The following is a 22,464-nucleotide window of genomic DNA, read 5'->3' as shown; positions in this document are numbered from 1 at the left end:
GGCCCCGCCCCTCGCCCTCTTTCCTCGCCGGCTCTGCAGCCAGTCGGGACCTAGCAGGTAGCTTCCCAAGATGGCGCGTGTATTGACGGCCGTGGCGGGGGCTGCCAAGGCGGGGGCTGCGTTGGCCGTAGGTGAATACCGGGCACCGTTGGGATCACCGTGGGGCGGGGCAGGGCGGTGTGCGCGGAACCGGGGGCTCGGGACGGAGGAGACCACCGGTGGCCAACCACCTGGGTCTAAAGCGTCCTGCCCTACGGAGCCGCCTTTCGCAGCTTCTGTCAGCACCTTAGCCAGCAGTAACTTAAAAGCGGGGGGAGCGGGGCGGGGGCGGGGGCGGAGGGGGGTGTCTTAGTGTGCCACCCTGTGAGCTGTGTGTGCAAGGTAGGGACAGATGAAAAGGAAGGAAGTAAATGGAGGAGGAATTGAGTGTTCACCGCATACCATAAGACATTGGGGAAAATATAGAAAAGAGGGCAAGTCCTGTGGTCTTAAGCTGAATTCAAGCATGAAACCCCTGCAGGAACAACTGAAAGTCACTGGGGTAAAGAATACCAAAGAAATATTTTACCCACGTGCCCTAGTGTATTTATCATCTTCTATATAAACAGAGAAGTATTTTGAAACTCCTCAAGGTCGCTCCACCTCCACTTTTTTTTTTCTTTATGTCTACATGAAATCTGTGATGACTAATGGTCAAAGTTTTCTGAGTTTCCCATTTTCTCCTCCCTCTTCCTCTCTTTACAAACGCTAGCATTTCCCCCCCCCCTAATCTGAGATTTCCTATTTGATATAAGTACAACGTGATAATTCCCAGACTTACTCCTGAACATAGTGTGGCAAATCCTTCAGCCAGCACCTTCAAAAGTGTTCAAGGAAATAGTGGTTTTGGTTTTGTTTTTTGACTTTTTTAGTTGTACATGGACACAATCTATTTATTTTTGTGTAGTGCTGAGGATAGAACCCAGTACCTCAGCTTACAGGCAAGCGCTCCACCACTGAGCTGCAGCCCCGGCCCAGGAAATAAAGTTTTGTTAGGTTTCTCTCCTAAAAAGTGCCCTCTGTAGTCAGCCTATTGAAACCTGAAGTCCTAGCCATCCATTGAAGTTCCATCTCAAACTGGATCGGTTCTTTATTGATCACTCAAGCCTTTCTCATTAGTCACAGAATTTCTTAATTATCTATCATGTCCAGAGTTAAGTGATGAGCATCCATATGCAAAGAAAAAGTGTACTTAGTAGGTTTAGCTGTCTCAACACTTAAATCATTTTTAAAAAGTGAAATATATGTATACACATGAAAAAACACTGAGCACTGTTAAAATGAATATCTAGTTAACATAATATTCAGATTTTGTTAACAACCCTATTGGCCTTTATATCCTTGGTAAAATACAGGTCAGCATTTTAGCTCACATACCGTTGCACATAACTCTTTGTAAAAAAACTCATAAAACAAAAAGCTGTCTTGTTATTTCTTATCAAGACATCTCTTAGGTAATTGCATAAGCCAAAGACATTGAAAACTGAGAATTGAAAGAATGGTAAAGAATTTTAGAGGAATGAGAGTTAAACATAATCATTTAATAACATCAACTTCAATGTTTGACAGACCTGGGCTAGTGGCCCCACTTTGCAACTTATTGTGATATTGAGGAAAATCACTTGTGATCTGTTTAGCCTATTTCCTTATTTCTAAAAAGATGAGGAAAATAATATTATCTAATCCATAGAATTATTGTGAGGATTAAATAAAATAACATTCTCACTTCATTAGTCTTTGTGACCATTATTTCAATGGCTACAAACACTAATAGGATGAGTCAGGCTACCACATGGTACACTCCCACATCAGTATTTGTAATTTCAGTTTGGTAAGGCAGGATTACAGATTTAGACAATACTATATTGGAACATTGATGCATAAATCTTAACAATGAAATAAGCCCACAGGTCTGGAAAGGTCAGGTAAAATCAGCCAGATTTTACCCCAGGGGATTCTGTACTTCACTATTAATAAATCCCAGCTGTTAACAAAATATAGAAAATACCTAGAGATGATTTGCAACATATTAGCTTTAGGGATAATAGCCAGCTTATAGGTTCTTATAAAGGCATAATGTGTAGTTTCTATTTGTTTATGATATTAAAAGAAGTTTCCAGAAATTACCAGTCATGATCAGTGTATGTTGGAAAGTTATCATTAGCAACTAATTTTAACTCAGCAAAATGGTAAATCTGTATTTCTACACTAAAAATTAAACAGAATACTATGCTTCTAATACCTCCCAACAGCAAAACTACAACATGATATCAATTGCTAAATACTCAATTACTACCAACAATGTTCTCAAATTGGAGCCCACACAATTTTCTAGAGAGAAAGGAGGTGAGTGGTCTCCTTATCATGAAAAAAAATAAACTGCATTAATGAATGAAGCAGTGAATACAAAAGCACTGTGTATACAAGTTATTTTAGCTATTGAATGAGATTGTAGCATAAGGGCAATACTGTGACTGAGGTGGTACAGAGTTAACTTTCATGGGATCCTTTAAAAGCATAAAGTACATTAGTAGTCAGAGATGCTTACATTTGTAAGCAAGTTGTTGATGTAACCTTTCTAAGGGTGCCAGCAATGGTAACTCTTGGTATTTATTATTTACTTTGTGCTGGGCTCTTTTTTCAACTCTTCATATATATTTACCATTTGGTTTTATGACATTCCCTATGAGATAGATACTGTTTTCATTTTATATATGCAGAAATACTGGTATAGAGTGGTTGAGTAACTAGCTCAGTAACACAATTGAATGGTAAGGTCAAGGTTTGAATTAGAACATTCTAGCACTAGAGCTCATATTCCTAACCATAAGGCACTCTGCCTCTTACATAATAATACTTGAACGTAAAATCTAAATGTGAACATAAAATTATGTGAAGGTTGCACAACTTTGCAAATATTCTAAAAACTACTGAATTTACACCTCAAATTGGTGAACTTCATGATATGTAAATTATAAATCTGTTTTCTAAATATAACTGTTGAGATAAAGCTGTTGAAAAACTTATTACAAGTGATTAGTCACAATTTTATGACACTTTATATACAAAGTTAACATCTAATTTGTTTAAATACTAGGTACCCTTAATGAATTTCAATATAAACTCTTGAAGGTAAACCTTTATTTATTTGGAAACTGTCTGGAAAACCTAATCTGAAATGCCAAATCTGAACTGAAAGAAAGGCATGTTATTTTAAAGTCAAAACAGTAGAAGTTATTAGTAAGAACATGATTAATGAGAACTGATACACAGGAAGGTAAGAATTAAGAGTTAACATACTAGATTTTTTAATAATATATCATGTACCACATTTCTGATGTGTGTGAAAGTAAGTTGTTTTAAAATGGTTATTCATCTTTACACTCTTGGTTTTTAATCCTCCTATTTTCAAGTATTTTACGTGTTTATTCACACATAGTTATACTTTGTAGTTTATTTTTACAAAATAACCCTTATTGGAATAATTACAAATGACCTACTGAGGAGTTTAAAGCAGTACAATTGTACTGCACCCTTCTGAGCTCAGAGTCAGAAATCTAATTCTAGAGTTGAGAGTTTCTACCAGTTCGGTGAAAATATGAAATAATATCTTTTTAAAAAGTTAGTTTGATGTGTTGGGCTTTGGCTCAGAGGTAAGTGCTCATCTACCATGCATGAGGTACTGGGTTCGATCACCAGCACCACATACAAATAAAATAAAGATATTGTGTCCACCTATAACTAAAAAATAAATATTTTTTAAAAAGTTAGTTTGAGGGGCTGGGATTGTGGCTCAGCGGTAGAGTCCTTGCCTAGGATGCGCAAGGCCCTGGGTTCGATCCTCAGCACACGTAAAAATAAAATAAAGATAGTGTCCAACTACAACTAAAAAATAAATATTTGAAAAAAAAGTTTGTGAAAATCATTTTATATTATATACATATTTAAAAACTTTCAGTACATGTAATTTCAATTTGTCCATCATATCTTAGTAACACTGGAATATGTGTTGTGTGTGTGTGTGTGTGTGTGTGTGTGTATGTATGTATTGTCACTAATAATCATTAATCACTAATATATATAATACACACACACACATATATTATTTAAAAGCCTTTATTCCCTGTTCCTTACCCAGTTTGCTTGGTCTACAGGGTTTTATCCACAGATTTTTACTGCTAGGATTGTTACATTCCTCCTCATTTTCATCTTCCTCTTCCCCATTAAAAAATATACAGTTACTGGGGCTGGGGATGTGGCTCAAGTGGTAGCGCGCTCGCCTGGCATGCGTGCGGCCTGGGTTCGATCCTCAGCACCACATACAAACAAAGATGTTGTGTCCGCGGAAAACTAAAAAATAAATATTAAAAAAAAATTCTCTCATTCTCTCTCTCTCTCTCTCCTCTCCCTCTCTCTCTTTAAAAAAATATATATATATACAGTTACTAACAAACACAAGACTCTGGATTAGATTCTTGGCCCTGGGGAGAAATAAAAATGTACAATTTAACAGTATTTATTACACTTGCAATGTTGTGCAGCTGTTACCTTTATCCAGTTCCAAAACATTTTTGTCACCCCAAAAGTAAACCCATTTATATTAAGCAGTTGTTTCTGTTCCCTCCTCCTTCCAGCCTCTGGCAACCATTGTTTTGCCTTCTGTCACTATAGATTTACCTATTCTAGATATTATATATAATTAGGATCATACAGCATGTGACCTTTTATGTCAGCCTTCTATCACTAATATTAGTTACATATTTCATATATATTATACATTCATCCACATTGTAGCATGTATGAATACTTTACATCCAGATAATACTTCCTTATGTAGATATGAATAATATTTCATTGTTTGTCTATTGGGAATGCTGCTACTGTGATTGTTAGTGCACAAGATTTCAAATTCCTGTTTGCAGCTATTTGGGGTACTTAGGTGTGGAATTCCTGGGTCATATGATAATTTGTTTAATTTTCTAAGGAACTGACAAACCATCCCTTTACAGCTGCACCATTTTAAATTTTTATCAACAAAATACAAGGGTTCCAGTTTCTCTACATACTCATCAACACCTGCTTATTTTGTTTTTCTTGGTGGCTGTGAAGTAGTATCTCATCATGGATTTGATTGGCTTTTCTTTAATCACTAATATTATTGAATATCTAATATGCTTGTTGGCCGTTTTTATATCCTATCCTTTTTTTTTTTTTTTTTTTGGTACCAGGGATTAAACTCATGGACACTCAACCACTGAGCCACATCCCCAGCCCTATTTTGTATTTTATTTAGAGACAAGGTCTCACTAAGTTGCTTAGCACCTCACCCTTGCTGAGGCTGGCTTTGAATTCATGATCCTCCTGCCTCAGCCTCCCGAGCTGCTGGGAGGCATGCACCCCTGTACCTGGCTCTATCCTCTCCTTTTAAAGAAGCTAAATTATTGAATTTTCATTGGTATTGCTGTATTTTTTTCTATCCTAATTCTAGAATGTATGTCTTAGGGGGCCAAAGAAACCAACAAAGAATTATATTGTATTCCTGAAACCATTTCCCATCTCTAGAGAAAAGATAAACCTAGGTGGCTTCAAAATCTTAAACTTTTACAATATGAAAAATGCTGTGGTCTCTCTAACATATAAAGCAGATTTTGTTTTCTATTAAAAAAGAACCTGTCCTGGTAAATCAAATGATAAAATAGTTATAGAGGAATTCTACAGTAAGGCTTCAAATAACGTGAATTGGCCTTCATTTTCAGTGACAAGAGTTTTTTCAATATTCCTAAAGCAAAGTGGCATAGGGTATAAAACTGCTTTCATTTAAATATCCTATAATTTGTTCCTTTAACATATCTGTATATTCAAATGCTTATGATAGTGTAATATTAATTAATTATTTTATATTATATTAATTAATTATATTAAGGATCTCTACCTGCTCCATCTCTTGTAGAAGTAATTCTGGTAAGGACAATCCAGATACCAGCACAATATTTGACATACCCTTAAACTTTCAATGACAGTAGTGTGCATACTACCCAAAAGCTCATTAATCCTGTATACAATGTTTTTTCTAATATAAATACTTCATTAAACTTCCATTGCAAGTTGCACATACAGTAAACATGAGAAGAAAGAAAAGAGGAGCAGCTTGCAATGATTTTGTTGGTCATTAGTCTTTGTAAAGTTCATTATCACTGTGTTTCTGCAGAAAATCCCTCGTGCCGCTCAGCTAGAAAATCATCATTATATATCAATAACAATAAGAATGGATGAATTTGTTGTATATCTATGTATGTCTGGTACTGTATTGTTTGGGCACCAACTGTCTACACAACAAAAGTTACATATTTAATGGGTAATACTAATATTTTTTTAAATCTACAATAAACAAATGATGGATAAAAAAAGCACATCACTTCTAATAAAGATTGGGTATTCTTTATGCCATTATATAAGGATTGAGTATTCTTTTTATGTAATTTCATTTCAGTTGTACATTTATATGTGTGTGTGTGTGTGTGTGTGTGTGTATATATATATATATATATATATGCTGAGTTGTAATACATTTGGATTTCATAATAGCAGTGAGTCCATAAAACAGAACTATATTGCCCTATTGGTAATAAGAACCTTTAAGTATTTCAGTAACCCATAATATAGACTGGGGCAGGGTAGAAAACCATCTTAGGCTGAATTTTGCCTTCTACTGACTTACAGTGTATCAGGTTAAATAAAACAAAATAGTATCACTTTAATTTTCTTCCTAAAGAAAATTTCAGTTAAGAGGTATTATATTAGCTATAGCTGTGCTGTACTTGGTACTAGGTAAAGTTTTTTTCACTACCCACCTATTGTTTAAAAAATTACTGTATATAATCTTCATCTTGCTATTTCATACCAAATTATTAAGTGAAATAGTTTTACATAATTATATTTAGACTTCATACATTTATTTATTTTTCATTCTGGGGAGTTGGACTCTTAAACCCCATGTATGTGGGAATGGGAAAGTCTTGCAGCCTTCTTCAGTTACTGAATGAAAGGGGGTTTCAACTGAATGAAAGGAGATTAGCAAAGTTCTGCCTCTAATCCTTCAAAATGACAAAAAGTCTGGTGTCAGAGGAAATTCTCATAAATTAACTATTGCCTTAATCTTTGCTTATCCCCCCAACAATGATATATTTTCCTTGGTTGATAATCATTCAAATAAAATACACATTAAAAAATTATTGTATAGATATGCATTTCATTACTTTATTACAGATTATAAACAAAAAATTGTGTTTAGGTGGGAAAGAAAGTGGCTTGCTTTTATCATTAAGTGTATGTTGTATCACTGTTACATTCAGACTTAACCCCCTTCAGAGTTTAACAAGTAGTTCTTAATATGCCATTATACTTCAAGTGTTACCAGTAAATATAAATGATTATGAAAAGTGTCATTCTTTGTTCAAAATCCAATTGAAGTTCAGAATTAGCAGTGTGTGTGTGTGTGTGTGTATATGTGTGTGTATAATAGTAGGAATTGAACCCAGAGACCCTCTACCACTAAGCAATACCATAGCCCTTTTTATTTTAAGACAGCCTCTCTAAGTTGCTGAAGTTGATCTTGAACTTGTTCTCTCTTGCTTCAGCCTCTTGAGTTGCTGGGATTACAGGCTTGCTTGCAACACTGTGCTTAGCTCAAGCTCAGAATTACTTTTCTTAATTTTGGACAATTAGCTTTTTAATTCTGGGCAGCACAGAGTAATTTTAAAGTAAGTTTTTCCATTTATTTCCCCTGAGTTAATTTCAATAATTAAAAAGAATAGACATTAAATAATTAATTTTCTTAGGTATTATTTGTTTAGTTTTTTTAAATTATAATTTGAAATGCATTAATTCTCAATAAAAGGATACCAATGACTGTTCAATTTTTCAGGGTGTTTTTCAAAATTCCTAAATCCAGTTCCAGCAGTGAGAAGTTTTTCTGCATCACAGTCCTTGCATCAGGTGGCAGATCCTGTATGGAATCTTGGTCGACTCAATCATGTAGCCATTGCAGTGCCAGATTTGAAAAAGTCCACAGCATTTTATCAGAATATTTTGGGGGCCCAGGTAAGTGAGGTGGTCCCTCTTCCTGAACATGGAGTATCTGTTGTTTTTGTCAACCTGGGAAATACCAAGATGGAATTGCTTCATCCACTGGGAAATGACAGTCCAATTGCAGGTTTTCTGCAGAAAAACAAGACTGGAGGAATGCATCACATCTGCATTGAGGTATTTTTATTATTTTATTGTTGGTATTTTAAATCTCTCATTAACAAAATGTGTTTTACTTTTTAAGACAACATGTAGTCACTGTCATCAAAAATTTTATTAAGTTCTTTAAAGGAAATAAAAATCTTCAAAGGTGAATACACACATACACATGTGTGTGTGTATATATATTCTCTTTCCTTCTAGAAAACTGTAAAAATAATGTATTTAATTGAAATCTAGATTCAACCGCCACTGAAAAGGCCACCAAAGTTGGGTAAAACATAATCTTTACTCAAGGTTTTATCTATAGTAAATGTTTTCCCATGTAATAGGAATATAACTGTTTTCACTATCATAGGCAAATAGGAGACAGGTGAAAGATTTTATAGGGTAAGAATTTCCATACACATGCAAAGTATTCTTTTCTTTTTTCTTTTGGTACAGGAGATTGAACCCAGGGCCTCATACAAGCTAAGAATGCACTCTACTACTGAGCTACACTCCCTGCCCAAAGTATTCTTATAATTATTTTCTGTCCTTAAAATTTTAATAACTTCTTCCTTTTATAAAAGCAGTATATTTTCAATTACTGATTGTGATTTTTTAAGATCTTCTAAATTGCATTTGCTAACAATTTCTGAGAAAACACTAAGAAATGTTAGATGAGAGCATTTTCATTACAGAACACTTATTGGTAGATATTCATGTTCAGATAACTGCCTTTTAGAATACCAGCAATGCCAATTAGGCTTCAACTTAAACTAATTTAGTAAGACAAGTCTTTTGATAATAATAGTGAGATAATTAATATTTAGGTCTCATTCCTAACCCAGAAGAAAGGTGGGTCGATTATAGAATGAAGTTAAGGATGTATTCAGTTTGTTGTTGCAAACACATATGAGAACCTATAAATAGACTGTTCTGCGTACTTAAGATTTAGCAATGAATGCAGCATGGACCATGTTCACAGTTAGAAGGAACAGATATTTAAATAAGCAAGTAAATTATACTGTGATTAGTTTAATATTAAAATATGATTTAAGATTAAGATTAACATGTGTGTCTTCTCAGTGCCCAAACAAAGAGAAGGATTGATCGTTCTTACCAGGCCAAGGAGCTGGGAATGTTCTTACAGAGCATGAGTTACAATGACTGTGAAGGGATTCCCCAGATGAACAAGAGGAAAAAGGTGTTCCAGGCAGAGGGACTAGAATGTGGAAAGACATAGAGTTATAACAACTAATACTTACTGAGTATCTTTTGCAGTATATGAAGTACTAAACATTCATTATTTTCTTTAATTCTCATAACTAATCCATGAGGGTGCTATTAACCCCATTTAACAAGTAAGAAAACATATTTTGTTAACTTGCCCACAATAGCATTAGTTGTAGGTGGCAAGGCTGGGGTTCAAACCCAAATTTGTTCTGATTCTAGGGTCTGCACTCTCAGCCATGAGGCCATTTGCTTTCATTGTATTAACTGAGCTTAAAATTTGAAGTGCAGGGGGGCTAGGGATGTGGCTCAAGTGGTAACGTGCTCGCCTGGCATGCGCAGGGCACTGGATTCAATCCTCAGTACCACATGAAAATTAAAAAATAAAGATGTTGTGTCCACCGAAAAAACTGAAAAATAAATATTAAAAAAATTCTCTCTCTCATCTCTCTCTCTCTCTCTCTTTTTCTCTCTCTCTTTCTCTCAAAAAAAAAAATTGAGGTGGGGGAGCTATAAGGTATTAGACCAGGGAACTATACAAAGTCTAATATTTAGTCTCTGTTTCATTCTTAGGAGGTTACTTTTGGCTGCAGGTTTTATCAGTGGACCCGAGGGTTTGTGTAAGCCCCACAGGATGAGAAGCAGGACCATCTGCCTTTGAATCTACTCTCCTCTCTCTCACACTGTACTATCTGGGTTCTACATCAAGAGAGCCTATGCCTTCAAAGGAGGCTGACTGTGTAAGTTAGAAGTTCAGTGAAGTAAAGAAAAGTGAAGTTCAGTAAAGTAACAGCAAATTCAAAAGTAGAGATCAAAAGGGAGAAATAATAATGTATATAAGTATAAAATAAAGGTAGGTAATAGGAAAAAATATGTAAAGTGGCTAGTTGCTACTTTAGCCTGACATCCATCTATCATCATTCCACAACATGCACAACAAATAATGGCTTAACTAGAGATTTTATTTTCTTATTCTCAGTCTAAAAGTGAGCTGTCCCAGTGATGGGGCAACTCTGTCATCTGTAATATATGACTGACAGGATTGTTCCAGGCATCACTATTTACTAGTCAGAGGGAAGAGAAGGCACAGAGAGAATACAGGACAAACAGCTTCAAGATGATATAAATGCCAGGTGTGGCCATGTACCTGTAGTCCCAACTATTCAGAAGGATGAGTCAGGAGAATTGCAAGTTCTACGCCAGCCTGCGCAACTTAATGAGACCCTGCCTAAAAATAAAAAATAAAAAAGGACTGGGGATGTAGCACAGTAGTAAAGCGCCTCTGGATCCAATCTGTAGCACCAAAAAAAAAGCCAAAAACAACAACAACAAAAAAACCACATAGCAAAATGTAAAGAAATGCTCTTATTTTCCAAGTGGTCAAAAAATCAATGACTTGTTTTATGTGTTTTACAGATTTTTTTCATTGAGCACATATGCCAAATGAAAGGAAAATTTTATAACTTTAAAATAAAAGACTAATGAGGTAACTTCTTTTCCACATGCTAGGATATGGTCTTCATTCAAGAAAACTGAAATTCCCCCTTTAAAAAAAAAAATCCTTATTTTATTTTTATGTGGTGCTGAGGATCAAACCCAGTGCCTCACACATGCTAGACGAGTACTTTACAAAAAAAAAAAAAATCCTTTGTAGCCAGGTATGGTGATATGGTGCCTAGAGTCCAAACTACATGGCAGTCTGAGGCAGGAGCCCTCTGTTGAGCCAAGGTGTTATAAGCCAGCCTGGGCAACATTGTAAGATCCCATCACAAAAAAAAAAAAAAAAGAAAGAAAAAAGTCTCCTCTCATTTTGGCTTTGGCTTACAAAAAACCCCAGGAATAAATACTTCTAGTGAACTCTGTATCATAGGTTCCCATGTGTGTGGATTTTATAGTATGACAAAATTTTCAGAGAACACAGCAAACCAAAACAAAATGGACCATTTGGTGAGATTTTTAACTTTCTATGCTACTAAAACCACCATCCAATACTAACATTTTCCAAAAGAAAGGGCATTTTATTAGAGAGAGAGAGAGAGAGAGAGGGGAAAAAAAGTAATAAAGTGAGAAATCTTTTTGGAATAAAAGAATCCTGTTGTATCAGTCATCTTTCCATCATTGTGACAAAGTACCTAAGAAAATCAACTTACAAGAAGGAAAGGTTTATTTTATCTCATGGTTTATAGATTTCAGATCATGGTCACTGGGGCCTGTTACTTTGGGCCTGTGGTGGCAATGAACGTCATGTTGGGAGCAGATTCCAAAGGAAGCCTGTTCACTTTATGGCAGCCAGGAAGCAAAACATAAGAAAGAGAGGAGAAAAAAATGAGGAAGGGTAGGGTTCCAATATCCCCTTCAAGAATAGGCTCCTAATAACTTAACTTCCTTCCATTAGACTCCACCTCTTAAAGGTTTTACCACCTTCCAGTAGTGACATCACTTGGGGTCCAATCCTTTAATACAGGTCTTGAGGGGCCATTCAAGATACAAACTAAGATACTTATCAATTAAATAAATCTACAGGTTTATTTTGGGGTTTTTCCTTTTTTTTAAAAAAAAAGTTTTTTTTCAACTGGTGAACATTTCAGTGGAGACGAACATTTGGGAAATACTGTCCATCACAATCACTAGACTGTATAGAAACCATGCAAACTTAAGGTAACATACACATTTTGAAATAATTCCCAAGAAAAACATTAAAACTTGCAAAGTAAGAACAGTGTTAGGTTTGTGTAATTCACTTAGTTTTTAGCTTTAGGGGAGAGACAATTGCAACGTAAATATTTAATGCCAACATTTCATTTTAACTTTCATAGATTTAAATGAATTTGAGTATTGAATTCATTCATTATTGACATGAATTTACACCATTATAATTCTATGTAAAATAATAGCCTGTTTATTAAGTCAATCAAAATTTAAAGCACTATTAAAAGTGCACTTTATTACTTGTTCATAAAAGTTTACTTGTTCATAAAACTAGAGTTACATAACTTAAGATTAAAAGATGTTATTTACAAAATGACTTGCCTTCCAACAAACAAAATTGCATTGCCATCTTTAGATGGGGCAACTGAGCACCAAAGAAGATATAAGACCAAAGAAGATTCTGAATTCTGATCATAATAATCCAAACATTTTTAATTTGGATTATTGCCACTTCATATACAGTGACAAAATCAGTATAAACTCACATACAAGAATTTGAAGTGAGAATCTGCCCACATTTTCATTAAGACACTTAAGGCTTTAGAGAGTTATCTGATGCACGACTTTGATTGTTTGACAGACTATAAAAGCACTTTTAAAAGACTGAAAACACATTTTTAAGACTTAATTTCTCAAATAAAATTGCTTTGCATTTCTTATAACTATCGAATGTACTTTCAGCTCAGAAAATTAAGACATTTTTCTTCCATTCTTTTTATTACCACCAAACAAAACATTCAGAGTACTCTTAAAGAATTGTAAATTTTATAGCAACACTAAGAGAAGAATTAATACGATACAAGATCTTTAAAATCAAAGTTAGTGCTAGAAATAGTAACAAATAAAGATGCCAGTCTAATGTTAATTAGGCATTTAAAAAAATAAACCTAACTTAAGTCTTAGAGGATAAGCCCTGAGCATCAGAATTCTACATATTTATACTTGAGTAGAATGTTCTCTAAGTTGAACATTCATGAAGAAAACAGAAGTTACCAAAAGGGCAATATGAAAAGACTCATGATTATATTATGAAAAATTTCAAACATACAAGAAGTAGAAAAAATAATGTAATGAACCTCCAAACATCCATTATCCCGATTCAACATCCACACCTTCTTTCTTTTCCCTTTATTAAAACTTTTAGTAATTTGCAACTTCATTTTGCCCTTATTCAGTTTGTATCTCTAAGAAGTAAATAACCACAATGGCATTATCCTGTTGATCAAAATTAGAGGTAAATCTTTAAAGACCTCTATACACAATTTGTAAATCAAATTTTCAAGATTGAGTTACTGGTGTCTTTTTGTAGTTGACTTGTTCTAATCAGTATTCTAATAAGATTCACTCATTACATATAGTGATTAATCTCCTCAGATTATTTTAAAAATATTAACATTTAACATTAATATGATGCAGTTGTCACCATTAATGAATAAATAATGATCTATTATGGTACACTAATGTACATTATTCAGACTTCCTTTGTTTTTACCCAGCATCCTTTTTTTTTCTGGTTATACATGATAGTAGAATGCACATAGATAGCGTATAACTTCTCATTCTTCGGTTGTATAGTTACACCAGCCATGTAATCATATATACACATAGAATTGCATATATGTCTAATTCATTCTACTGTCATCCCTAACCCCCATATCCCTCTCCTCCCTCTAATTCAAATTATCTCTATTCTTCCCTAGCCACCCCCCTTTGTGAACTATCATCCAGATATCAAAGAAAACATTCAACCTTTGGTTCTTTGAGATTGGCTTGTTTCGCTTAGCATGATATTGTCCAGTTCCATCCATTTACCAGCAAATGCCACAATTTCATTCTTCTTTCCAGCATCCTTTTTCTGTTCCAGAATCCCCTCCAGGATCACACATCACATAATCATGTCTCCTTGAGTTCCTCTTACCTATGATAGTTTCTCAGACTTTCCATGTTTTTGATGACCTAGATACTCTTGAGGATTTCTGGCCAGATATTTTGTAAACTACCCCCCACTTGATATTTGAATTTTTTTTCCTGATTATAAATGAGGTTATTCTGGGAAGGAAGACCACAGAGATGAAGTACCATTATCATCACATCCTATCAGGACAAATCCTATCAACATGACTTGTCGTTGTTGATATGAACCCTCATCTCCTAATTGAGGTGTCAGGTGTCTTCACTGTAAAGTTACTTTTTTTTTCTTTCTCTTTCATACTATGCTCTTTGGAAGGAGGTCATTATGGGATGTCCACACTTCAGGAGTAGATAGTTATATCAATATGTGCTTGTGGATATTTATTTTATACTTTATCCCTCAAATCATTTTAGCTTTGACCATTGAAAACTCTTTTGTTTGGCACTTGTGTCCCTTTGGCATACCCTATGACTTTTTTTTTTTTTTGAGAATTTCCTTATTTTTGGGGACTACAAGGTTCTCCAAACTTATATTCCTTACCCTAATTCTAGAACCAGTTGTTTCTCCAAGAAGCTTTGGTTCTTATTACTGGAAAATGGTGTTAGAAACCAAGATGGGCTCTCTAGGTGTGCTCATTGGTCTAGGCCCTTTGAACTAACACAGAAAGGAAATATGTGTTTATATACTGTACGTTTAAACTTATGTGTAAATATTATATATACTGTACGTTTAAACTTATGTGTAAATATTTCTATATGTAAACCATGTTGGGCTCACAAAATAACATAAGCTCATGAATTTACACTGATGTCTCCAACTCTATCACTTGAATCACTCTGACCTTTCCCTTGCTTCTCTACATACCTCCGAATCCCAACTTGGGTATGTATATATGAAAAACTTGGCACTCACCATCTGATATTAGTGTTATTTTTTTGTTTGTTTGTTTTACCTAGTTATACATGGCAGCAGAATGCATTTCAATTCATTGTACACAAATAGAGCCCAACATTACAATTCCCTGGTTGTACACAATGTAGAGTCATATCAGTGTCCTTAATTATTCAGTTTCAGTACACATATATAGTTATTGTATGAGTTTCCTGGAGTTCTTTTTTTTTCCTTTTTTATTTATATATGACAGCAGAATGCATTACAATTCTTTTTTTTTTTTGAGAGAGAGAAATTTTTAATATTTGTTTTTTAGTTTTTGGTGGACACAGCATCTTTAATTTTTATGTGGTGCTGAGGATCGAACCCAGGGTCTCGTAAGTGCTAGGCGAGCACTCTACTGCTGAGCCACAACTCCAACCCATACAATTCTTATTACACATATAGAGCACAATTTTTCATATCTCTGGTTGTATACACAGTATATTCACACCAATTCATGTCTTCATACCTGTACTTTGGATAATAATGATTATCACATTCCACCATCATTAATAACCCCATGCCATCTCCCTTCCCCTCCAACCCCTCTGCCCTATCTAGAATTTGTCTCTTGTAAAGAATCACCACAAACTCAGCGCTTAGCATAACAAAAATTTATCCTCTCATGGTTCTAGCCTATCCTCTAGGCTAGAAGTCCAAAAATCAAGAGGCAAAAAATATGGAGAGGGGTGGGGCAGGGTAAAACACTATGAAAGGAAAAGAAAAGAGAGAGCATAAGAGAGATGAAGAATGTGGTCAAAAGTTCTAGCACAGGGTGGAGTCCTGGAAAGGAAGGCAAGAGAAAAATAAAATAGAAGCAATAATTGAATAGTCAACAAGGACATTACCAATCTGATGTAAGATATCAACCCATACATTCATTAAACTCAGCAACCCCAAATAGGACAAATGCAATAAAATAAAAAACTTAAGCCTACATCATCAAGCTGAAAACCAGGATGAAGGTCAAATCATTTAAGCAATCAGAAAAAAAAAGACACAAAAATTATAGAATAATATGTAATAATACTGGTTAAGTAATAACCAAAAATCCCTACAATTTAGAATTCTAATTTCAGCTAAGGTGGAATAACAGAGAGCAGTTTATCCTCCTCCTTGAAACAATGTAAACAAAACATACAAAAGAGTGGTTGTCTGGCATTGAATGTCAAGCAGCAAAGAAAGCTAATCCCCTGAGAGAGGGGAAGCAAATAAAAGGATGCTTGCAATTTCTCAACCAGATATGGCTGAAGAGTTTCCAAGTCTTCCTTGCAGGACAGGGGAATCCAGTGGAGCTTCACAGTTTTGCCAAACTGAGAACCTAGAAGTTGGGAGTCTGAGGAAGCCTTGGTTCTTGGTTCTTGGTTCTTGGTTCTTGGAGTTGATAATGTAATGTGCTAAAAGGAGAGAGCTGCATAGATGCTCCAGAGATCTATAGCCTTTCACATCGCCATCTGAGAATCAGGTAGGGATGCATGTTAGGAAGCTACCTGTTGCTGAACGCAGAGCCCTCTGAAAGGATCAGAGGGAACAAACATCACACAGAGGTGGAATGGTTTTTTCTTGCTAGTCATAGTGGAAAAACCTTGAAATACATGGGGGCAGTGGGTAGAGTATTCAAAAGTGCTTTCAGGAGTAAGAAATTAGTCTAGACTAGAGACTGTTCCAATTCCATCTTACAATCAGAACAAAGCTCAACAATATTTATAGAAATTTTTAAAAATAAGGTAAAGGACTGAGGTTGTGTCTCAGCCGTTGAGCACTTACCTAACACGTGTGAGGTACTGGGTTCAATCCTGAGCACCTCATGTAAATAAATAAAATAAAGGGGTTGTGGCTCAGTGGTAGAGTGCTCGTCTCGCACGTGTGAGACCCTGGGTTCGATCCTCAGCACCACATAAAAATAAATAAACAAAGATATTGTGACCATGTATAACTAAAAAGAATTTAAAAAAAAATAAAACAAAGGTATTTTGTCTACCTATAACTAAAAAACTATTTTAAAAAATAAAATTGACAATGCCTGACTTTGGTGAGAACTAATTTTCCAAAGAATGATCCAGTGGGCGTGGCCACTCAACCAGCTCATGCATGTACTTTTTAGAAAAAAATGAGAATAGAGCAGCTGCTATACAAGTTAACATGAAATGAACATAGTCATAATGTAGGCATGACTAGGAGTTTTAAAACATTATAGGAATACAAGTAGAATGTATATCATATGAAGAAATCATAGTTTATGGTAACATTTAGTATTCTCACTAGTTGTTTGGTCAGTTTTAGAATTCAATATACAACCTTTGGTTCTTTGGAAATAAGATTACATAAATATTAACATGTTAGATCTGTGTGGTGGGAAATCAGTCTTCTATTATCCCCCCATACACTCCCACTTTTGATATTTGGAATGCTATTAAGTCATTGAATTCTAGAGTGAGTTCAGACTGCCTGGGAATGTGGTCATTTAACCCATTTCCAGGTTCCCTGTCTGAGAGGCTGACTTTCCAAGATAGAGGAGGATCATTTCTTTATCATTTCCTAGACTGCAAATAAATATGAAGCAAATAGAAATAATTTATAAGAGAATTACAAAATTATAAAAAAATTCTAGATTTTTTAGAATAAGAATAAATTTTTATAGCAGTTTTTTTTTGAGAGAGAGAAGTTTTTAATATTTATTTTTTAGTTTTCAGCAGATACAACATCTTTGTGTGTATGTGGTGCTGAGGATTGAACCCCGGCCACACGAATGCTAGGTGAGGGCGCTACTGCTTGAGCCACATCCCCAGCCTATATTTTGATAGAAGTTTAATAATGATTTTTATGTATTTCAAATTTAAATTTCAGAGTTAATAATCAATTAATTTGGGAGGGGAAAAACTCTGTTATCTCATTTTAATCTATAGTCAATTTATAGGACTATTGTTAGCTTTCCATCTATATCAAATAAATACCTGAAATAATAATTTTATAAAGAAAAAAGATTTATTCTGACTCAGTTTTTGAGGTTTCAGTTCATGGTTGGTTAGCCCCAGTGCTTTTGGGCCTGTGGTAAAGCAGCATGTCCTGGCAGGAAACACCCGGCAGTGGAAAAACTGCTCACTTCATGGCTAAGGAGCTAAAGAGAAAGGAAGAGGAAGGGACTGAGGTCCCACTGTCCCCTTCAAGAGTACATTCCCAATTACCTGAAGATTTCCCACTAATTTCCATCTCCTAAAAGCTCTGCCATCTCACAATAGCACTACCCCAAGATTCAAACTTTTACCATGTGGATCTTTGGAAGATACTTAAGGTCCAAACTACAGCCTCCTCATTTCCTTGGTTTGAGGAACACAAGGTTCTCAGGAAAAAACAATTTGTCCAAAATCACCAATATTACTTCCAAAAGAAACTATGACAAAGAGGACATACTATTTAAGTTATAACGGGTAACATTTACCCACAATGAGTTTTTTATGGCATTACAGTTGGTCACCTAAGAAGATTTAGTAACTTCATTTACTTCTCTGTTTGAGTTTATTTTTCATTATTTTTTTCCCATCCTGGGACTTGAACTCAAGAGTCTCATGCATATTAGACAAGCATTGTGCCACTGAGCTACACCCTAGCCCTGCTTTCATTTCATGTGGTGGCTTAAGAATAGTCTTTTCCAAAGGTAGAGGAGATAATGCTGTGTAAGTTCTCAAAGTTGTTTCTAAGTCTTTATGATACTATAACTTGCTATATTTATGCTCTTATTTATGTTCTTATTTCTTTTTTCAAGGTGGATAATATAAATGCAGTGATGATGGATTTGAAAAAAAAGAAGATCCGTATTCTAAGCGAAGAGGTCAAAATAGGAGCACATGGAAAACCAGTTATTTTTCTTCATCCTAAAGACTGTGGTGGAGTTCTTATAGAACTGGAGCAAGCTTGATTTATATTTGCAAGAAACTTAATTAATTTCCCTAAAAACCCTTTTAAACACTATCAAAATGTATTATGGTACTGCTTCCAAAGTTAAAGACTAAATTACAGAAATATTAAAATTATGTAATATATGTACATACATATGTATAAATTAGATTTGGAAAAAGCCTTGTTTATTAAATGGTTAGGGAAAATTATTAAAATCATATTCATAGAAATAAATTACTCCCGTTTAAAATAGTAATTGAGTACAGTATGTTATCTGTTTAAAGGGTGTGGATGTGGCTGTGTGAAGCAGATTAGATGTACAAAGGAGTTATGAAAGTATACATGAGAGTTACATGCATACATATTTGAGACAAAGCTGTTTTCAAGAATGTTAAAAACTAAGCTTTTAATTTTTAAAACAATTTTCCAAAGTCCACAATTTATTTTTAAATTAAAATTGTTTGCTTTTTATTTTTTCATTTTAACACATTCATTTATTAAATTAATTTTTAACAATTTTTTAAATTAATTGTACATATTAATGGGGTTTGGTGTGATATTTTCATACATGCCCACAGTGTGCATGGGTCAAATCCAATCTTCCTTTTTCTATATTCTTCCCTCTTCGCATTTACCAGACCCTAATAATCATTATTCTACTTTCAGTTGACTTTTTTTAGCTTCCCCATATGAAAGAACATTAAATACAATTATCCCACTTCTGGATAAATATCCAAAGGAAACGAAAGCATAGCAAAGAGATACCTCTATAGCAATGTATTTCGCAGCACTATTCACAATAGCTAAGATATGGAATCAAGCCTAGGTGCCCATTAATAGATGAATGGATAAAGAAAGTATCATATATATACAAAATGGAGGATTCTTCCATAAAGAATGAAATCCTGTCACAAAGAGAATGAAATTGGGGGATATTATGTTAAAGGAAATAAGCCAGACACAGACAAGTACCAAATGTTCTCTCATATGTGAAAAACAACAACCAAAAAAAAAAAAAAGAAAGAAAAATCTAGGACTACATGTTTCAGAGGGAACTGTTCAAGTTTATGGAGTTTTATCTCAAAATATTTGCTCTTTGGGAACAATTCATGGTCATGAGTTCCTTAGGGTGAGGTATTTGAGATATTAGGTTTAGGTGTATGAATAAGAATTTTTGTGGGAAATTTGGTGAATGATCTCTGGGCGCACAGAGAGCTGAAATCTGGCAGTAAGTCTCGGAGTAAAAAATGTCTTAAGCTGCTGAAAATGGAGATACAACATAGTAATGTTTATAAAATAACAGTTTTTTATAATGTAGTTTTTTAACACCTTTATTTATTTGTTCATTTAATGTGATGCAGAGGATTGAACCCAGTGCCTTACACATGCTAGGCAAGTACTCAACCATTGAGCTACAACTGCAGCCCCAAATCCAACAATTTTTAAATTTAACTCATAAATTGATAATTTAATGAAATTCTGCTTTCTTTTTTTTCTTTTTTCTTTCTTTAAAGAGAGAGAGTGGGAGAGAGAGAGAGAGAGAGAATTTTTTAATATTTATTTTTTAGTTCTCGGTGGACACAACATCTTTGTACGTGGTGCTGAGGATCGAACCCGGGCCGCACGCATGCCAGGCAAGCACGCTACCGCTTGAGCCACATCCCCAGCCCGAAATTCTGCTTTCTTAAGAATGGAATTTGGTAGCAATATATGCAAAATAGTATATGTAATATGCAAAATAGTTAGTTTCCTAGAATTTACCCATCTTTTCTCCCACAATAGAATTCTGGCTTTGTTAAGTATCCAGCCTTATTCCCTTCCACACCGGGAAAGACTCAAGGTTGGACTTCTAACACTTTTGCCAATGGTGGGCTCATGGTCATGTAATCCATACCTGGACAAAGAACACTGAAGAGCATTTCCTAGAAGCTGCTGGAAATGCTCTTTCCTACTCCTAGGTGAGTAGGTGAGAGCCTTGAGAAGTCAGTCTCTCTCCTACCAGAGATGAACAAGGAAACAGTTCATCCTGCTTGCTACTAGCAACCATCAATAACTAGAAAAATTAGGAAAAAAAAAGTCCTTTAGGGAAATGATGATCACTCTCAGCAGAGTTGAGAGGAAAAAAAAAAAAGCAGTTTTTTAATACATTTTTAAAAATACGTTTCCTATTGAATAATAAGTTAATTTCATTATATTTGTGGAATTTTTTAAATTAAGGAAAAATTGTGGGGCACAGTGGCACACACCTATAATGCCAGCAACTTGGGAGGCTGAAGCAAGAGGATCTCAAGTTCAAAACCAATCTCCACAATTTAGAAAGGCCTTAAGCAACTTAGTGAGACCCTGTCTCAAAAAATGAAAAGGACTGGGGATATGGCTCATTGGTTAAGCACATGGATTCCATCTCTGGTACAAAAAAAAAAAAATAAGGAAAAACAATTTTTGCTAATAATGTTTCTAAAAATTAATAATTATCCAGTATATTCACATAATTTTTAAATGTTTGGTTTACATTATTTGAACAGTAAAACAAAACAAGCCAAATAATTACTCAGTGCCTTACATCTGTGACATCTCGTTATTTTCTTAAAAAAATTTTTTTCTGCATGTCAATATTTTTAAAAATAAAATTATTTACAGTTTTCTCCAAAATTACAGTTATAGTTTACAGTTGGAAAATTGTTGACATATTTGATTAACTCTTTGTAGATCCTTTTTTTTCTTTTTAAATAGACATTATTTTCTAGAGCAATTTTAGGTTTATAGCAAAACTGAGCAGAAAGATAAAAGAGTTCTCATTCACCTCTTTCCCTACACATGCACAAGCTCCCCATTATCAACATTCCACACAAGAGTAGTACATATTTTTCCTTTTTATTAGTGCACTATAATTACACATAATGGGATTTTTTGTTACTCTACGTACACACAATATAACTATAATTTGGTCAGTTTCATTCCCCAGTATCTCCCCTTTTCCCTTTCCTCCTGCCTCCTCCTGGATCCCTTTCTCTTCTCTACTGGTCTCCCTTCTACTTTCATGAGATCCCCCTAAATTTTTTTCTCTTTTTTCTCTCTAAATTCCAAATATGAGAGAAAACATACAAACCTTTATTTTCTGAATTTGACTCATTTCACTTCATATGGTGTTCTTCAGTTCTATACATTTACCTGTGAATAACATAATTTCAGTTTTCTTTATGGCTGCATAAAACCCCATGGTATATACATACCACATTTTCTTTATCCATACATTGATGTACACTTAGACTGGTTCCATAATTTGACTATTGTGAGTTTTTGTTGTTGTTGTTGTTGCCATAAACATGGGTATGTGTGTATGCTGACTAATTCTGTAGAATAAATACCAAGGAGTTGTGTATCTGGGTCATGTGATGATTCCATTCCTAGTATTTGAGAAAACTCCATACTGAATTCTTTAGTGGTTGTACTAGTTTACAATCCTGCCAACAGTGTAAAGTATTCATCTTTCCCTATATTCTCTCCAGCATTTA

At 34.6% G+C, this 22,464-nt stretch overlaps 1 protein-coding gene across 2 annotated transcripts; it reads left to right on the top strand.

Annotated features, from left to right (window-relative positions):
* The first annotated feature begins 25 nt into the window (after window positions 1-25).
* Window positions 26-19,201, top strand: Mcee (methylmalonyl-CoA epimerase). 2 transcript variants are annotated; one of them, XM_076848870.2, is made up of 3 exons: window positions 26-131; window positions 7,964-8,139; window positions 18,816-19,201. In XM_076848870.2, exons 1-3 carry the CDS (start codon window positions 71-73, stop codon window positions 18,966-18,968), a joined length of 390 nt encoding a protein of 129 aa, XP_076704985.1. In that variant the 5' UTR covers window positions 26-70; the 3' UTR covers window positions 18,969-19,201. The 2 variants fall into 2 exon arrangements, with proteins under 2 accessions (XP_076704985.1, XP_076704984.1); XM_076848869.2 differs by having other exon boundaries at window positions 7,964-8,301.
* Window positions 19,202-22,464: the final 3,263 nt, after the last annotated feature.

This window comes from Callospermophilus lateralis, chromosome 3, assembly GCF_048772815.1.
Source record: "Callospermophilus lateralis isolate mCalLat2 chromosome 3, mCalLat2.hap1, whole genome shotgun sequence".
Taxonomy (NCBI): Eukaryota; Metazoa; Chordata; class Mammalia; order Rodentia; family Sciuridae; genus Callospermophilus; species Callospermophilus lateralis.
The sequence above is the reverse complement of the archived record's forward strand: the minus strand, read 5'-3'. Positions and strand labels throughout refer to the sequence as shown.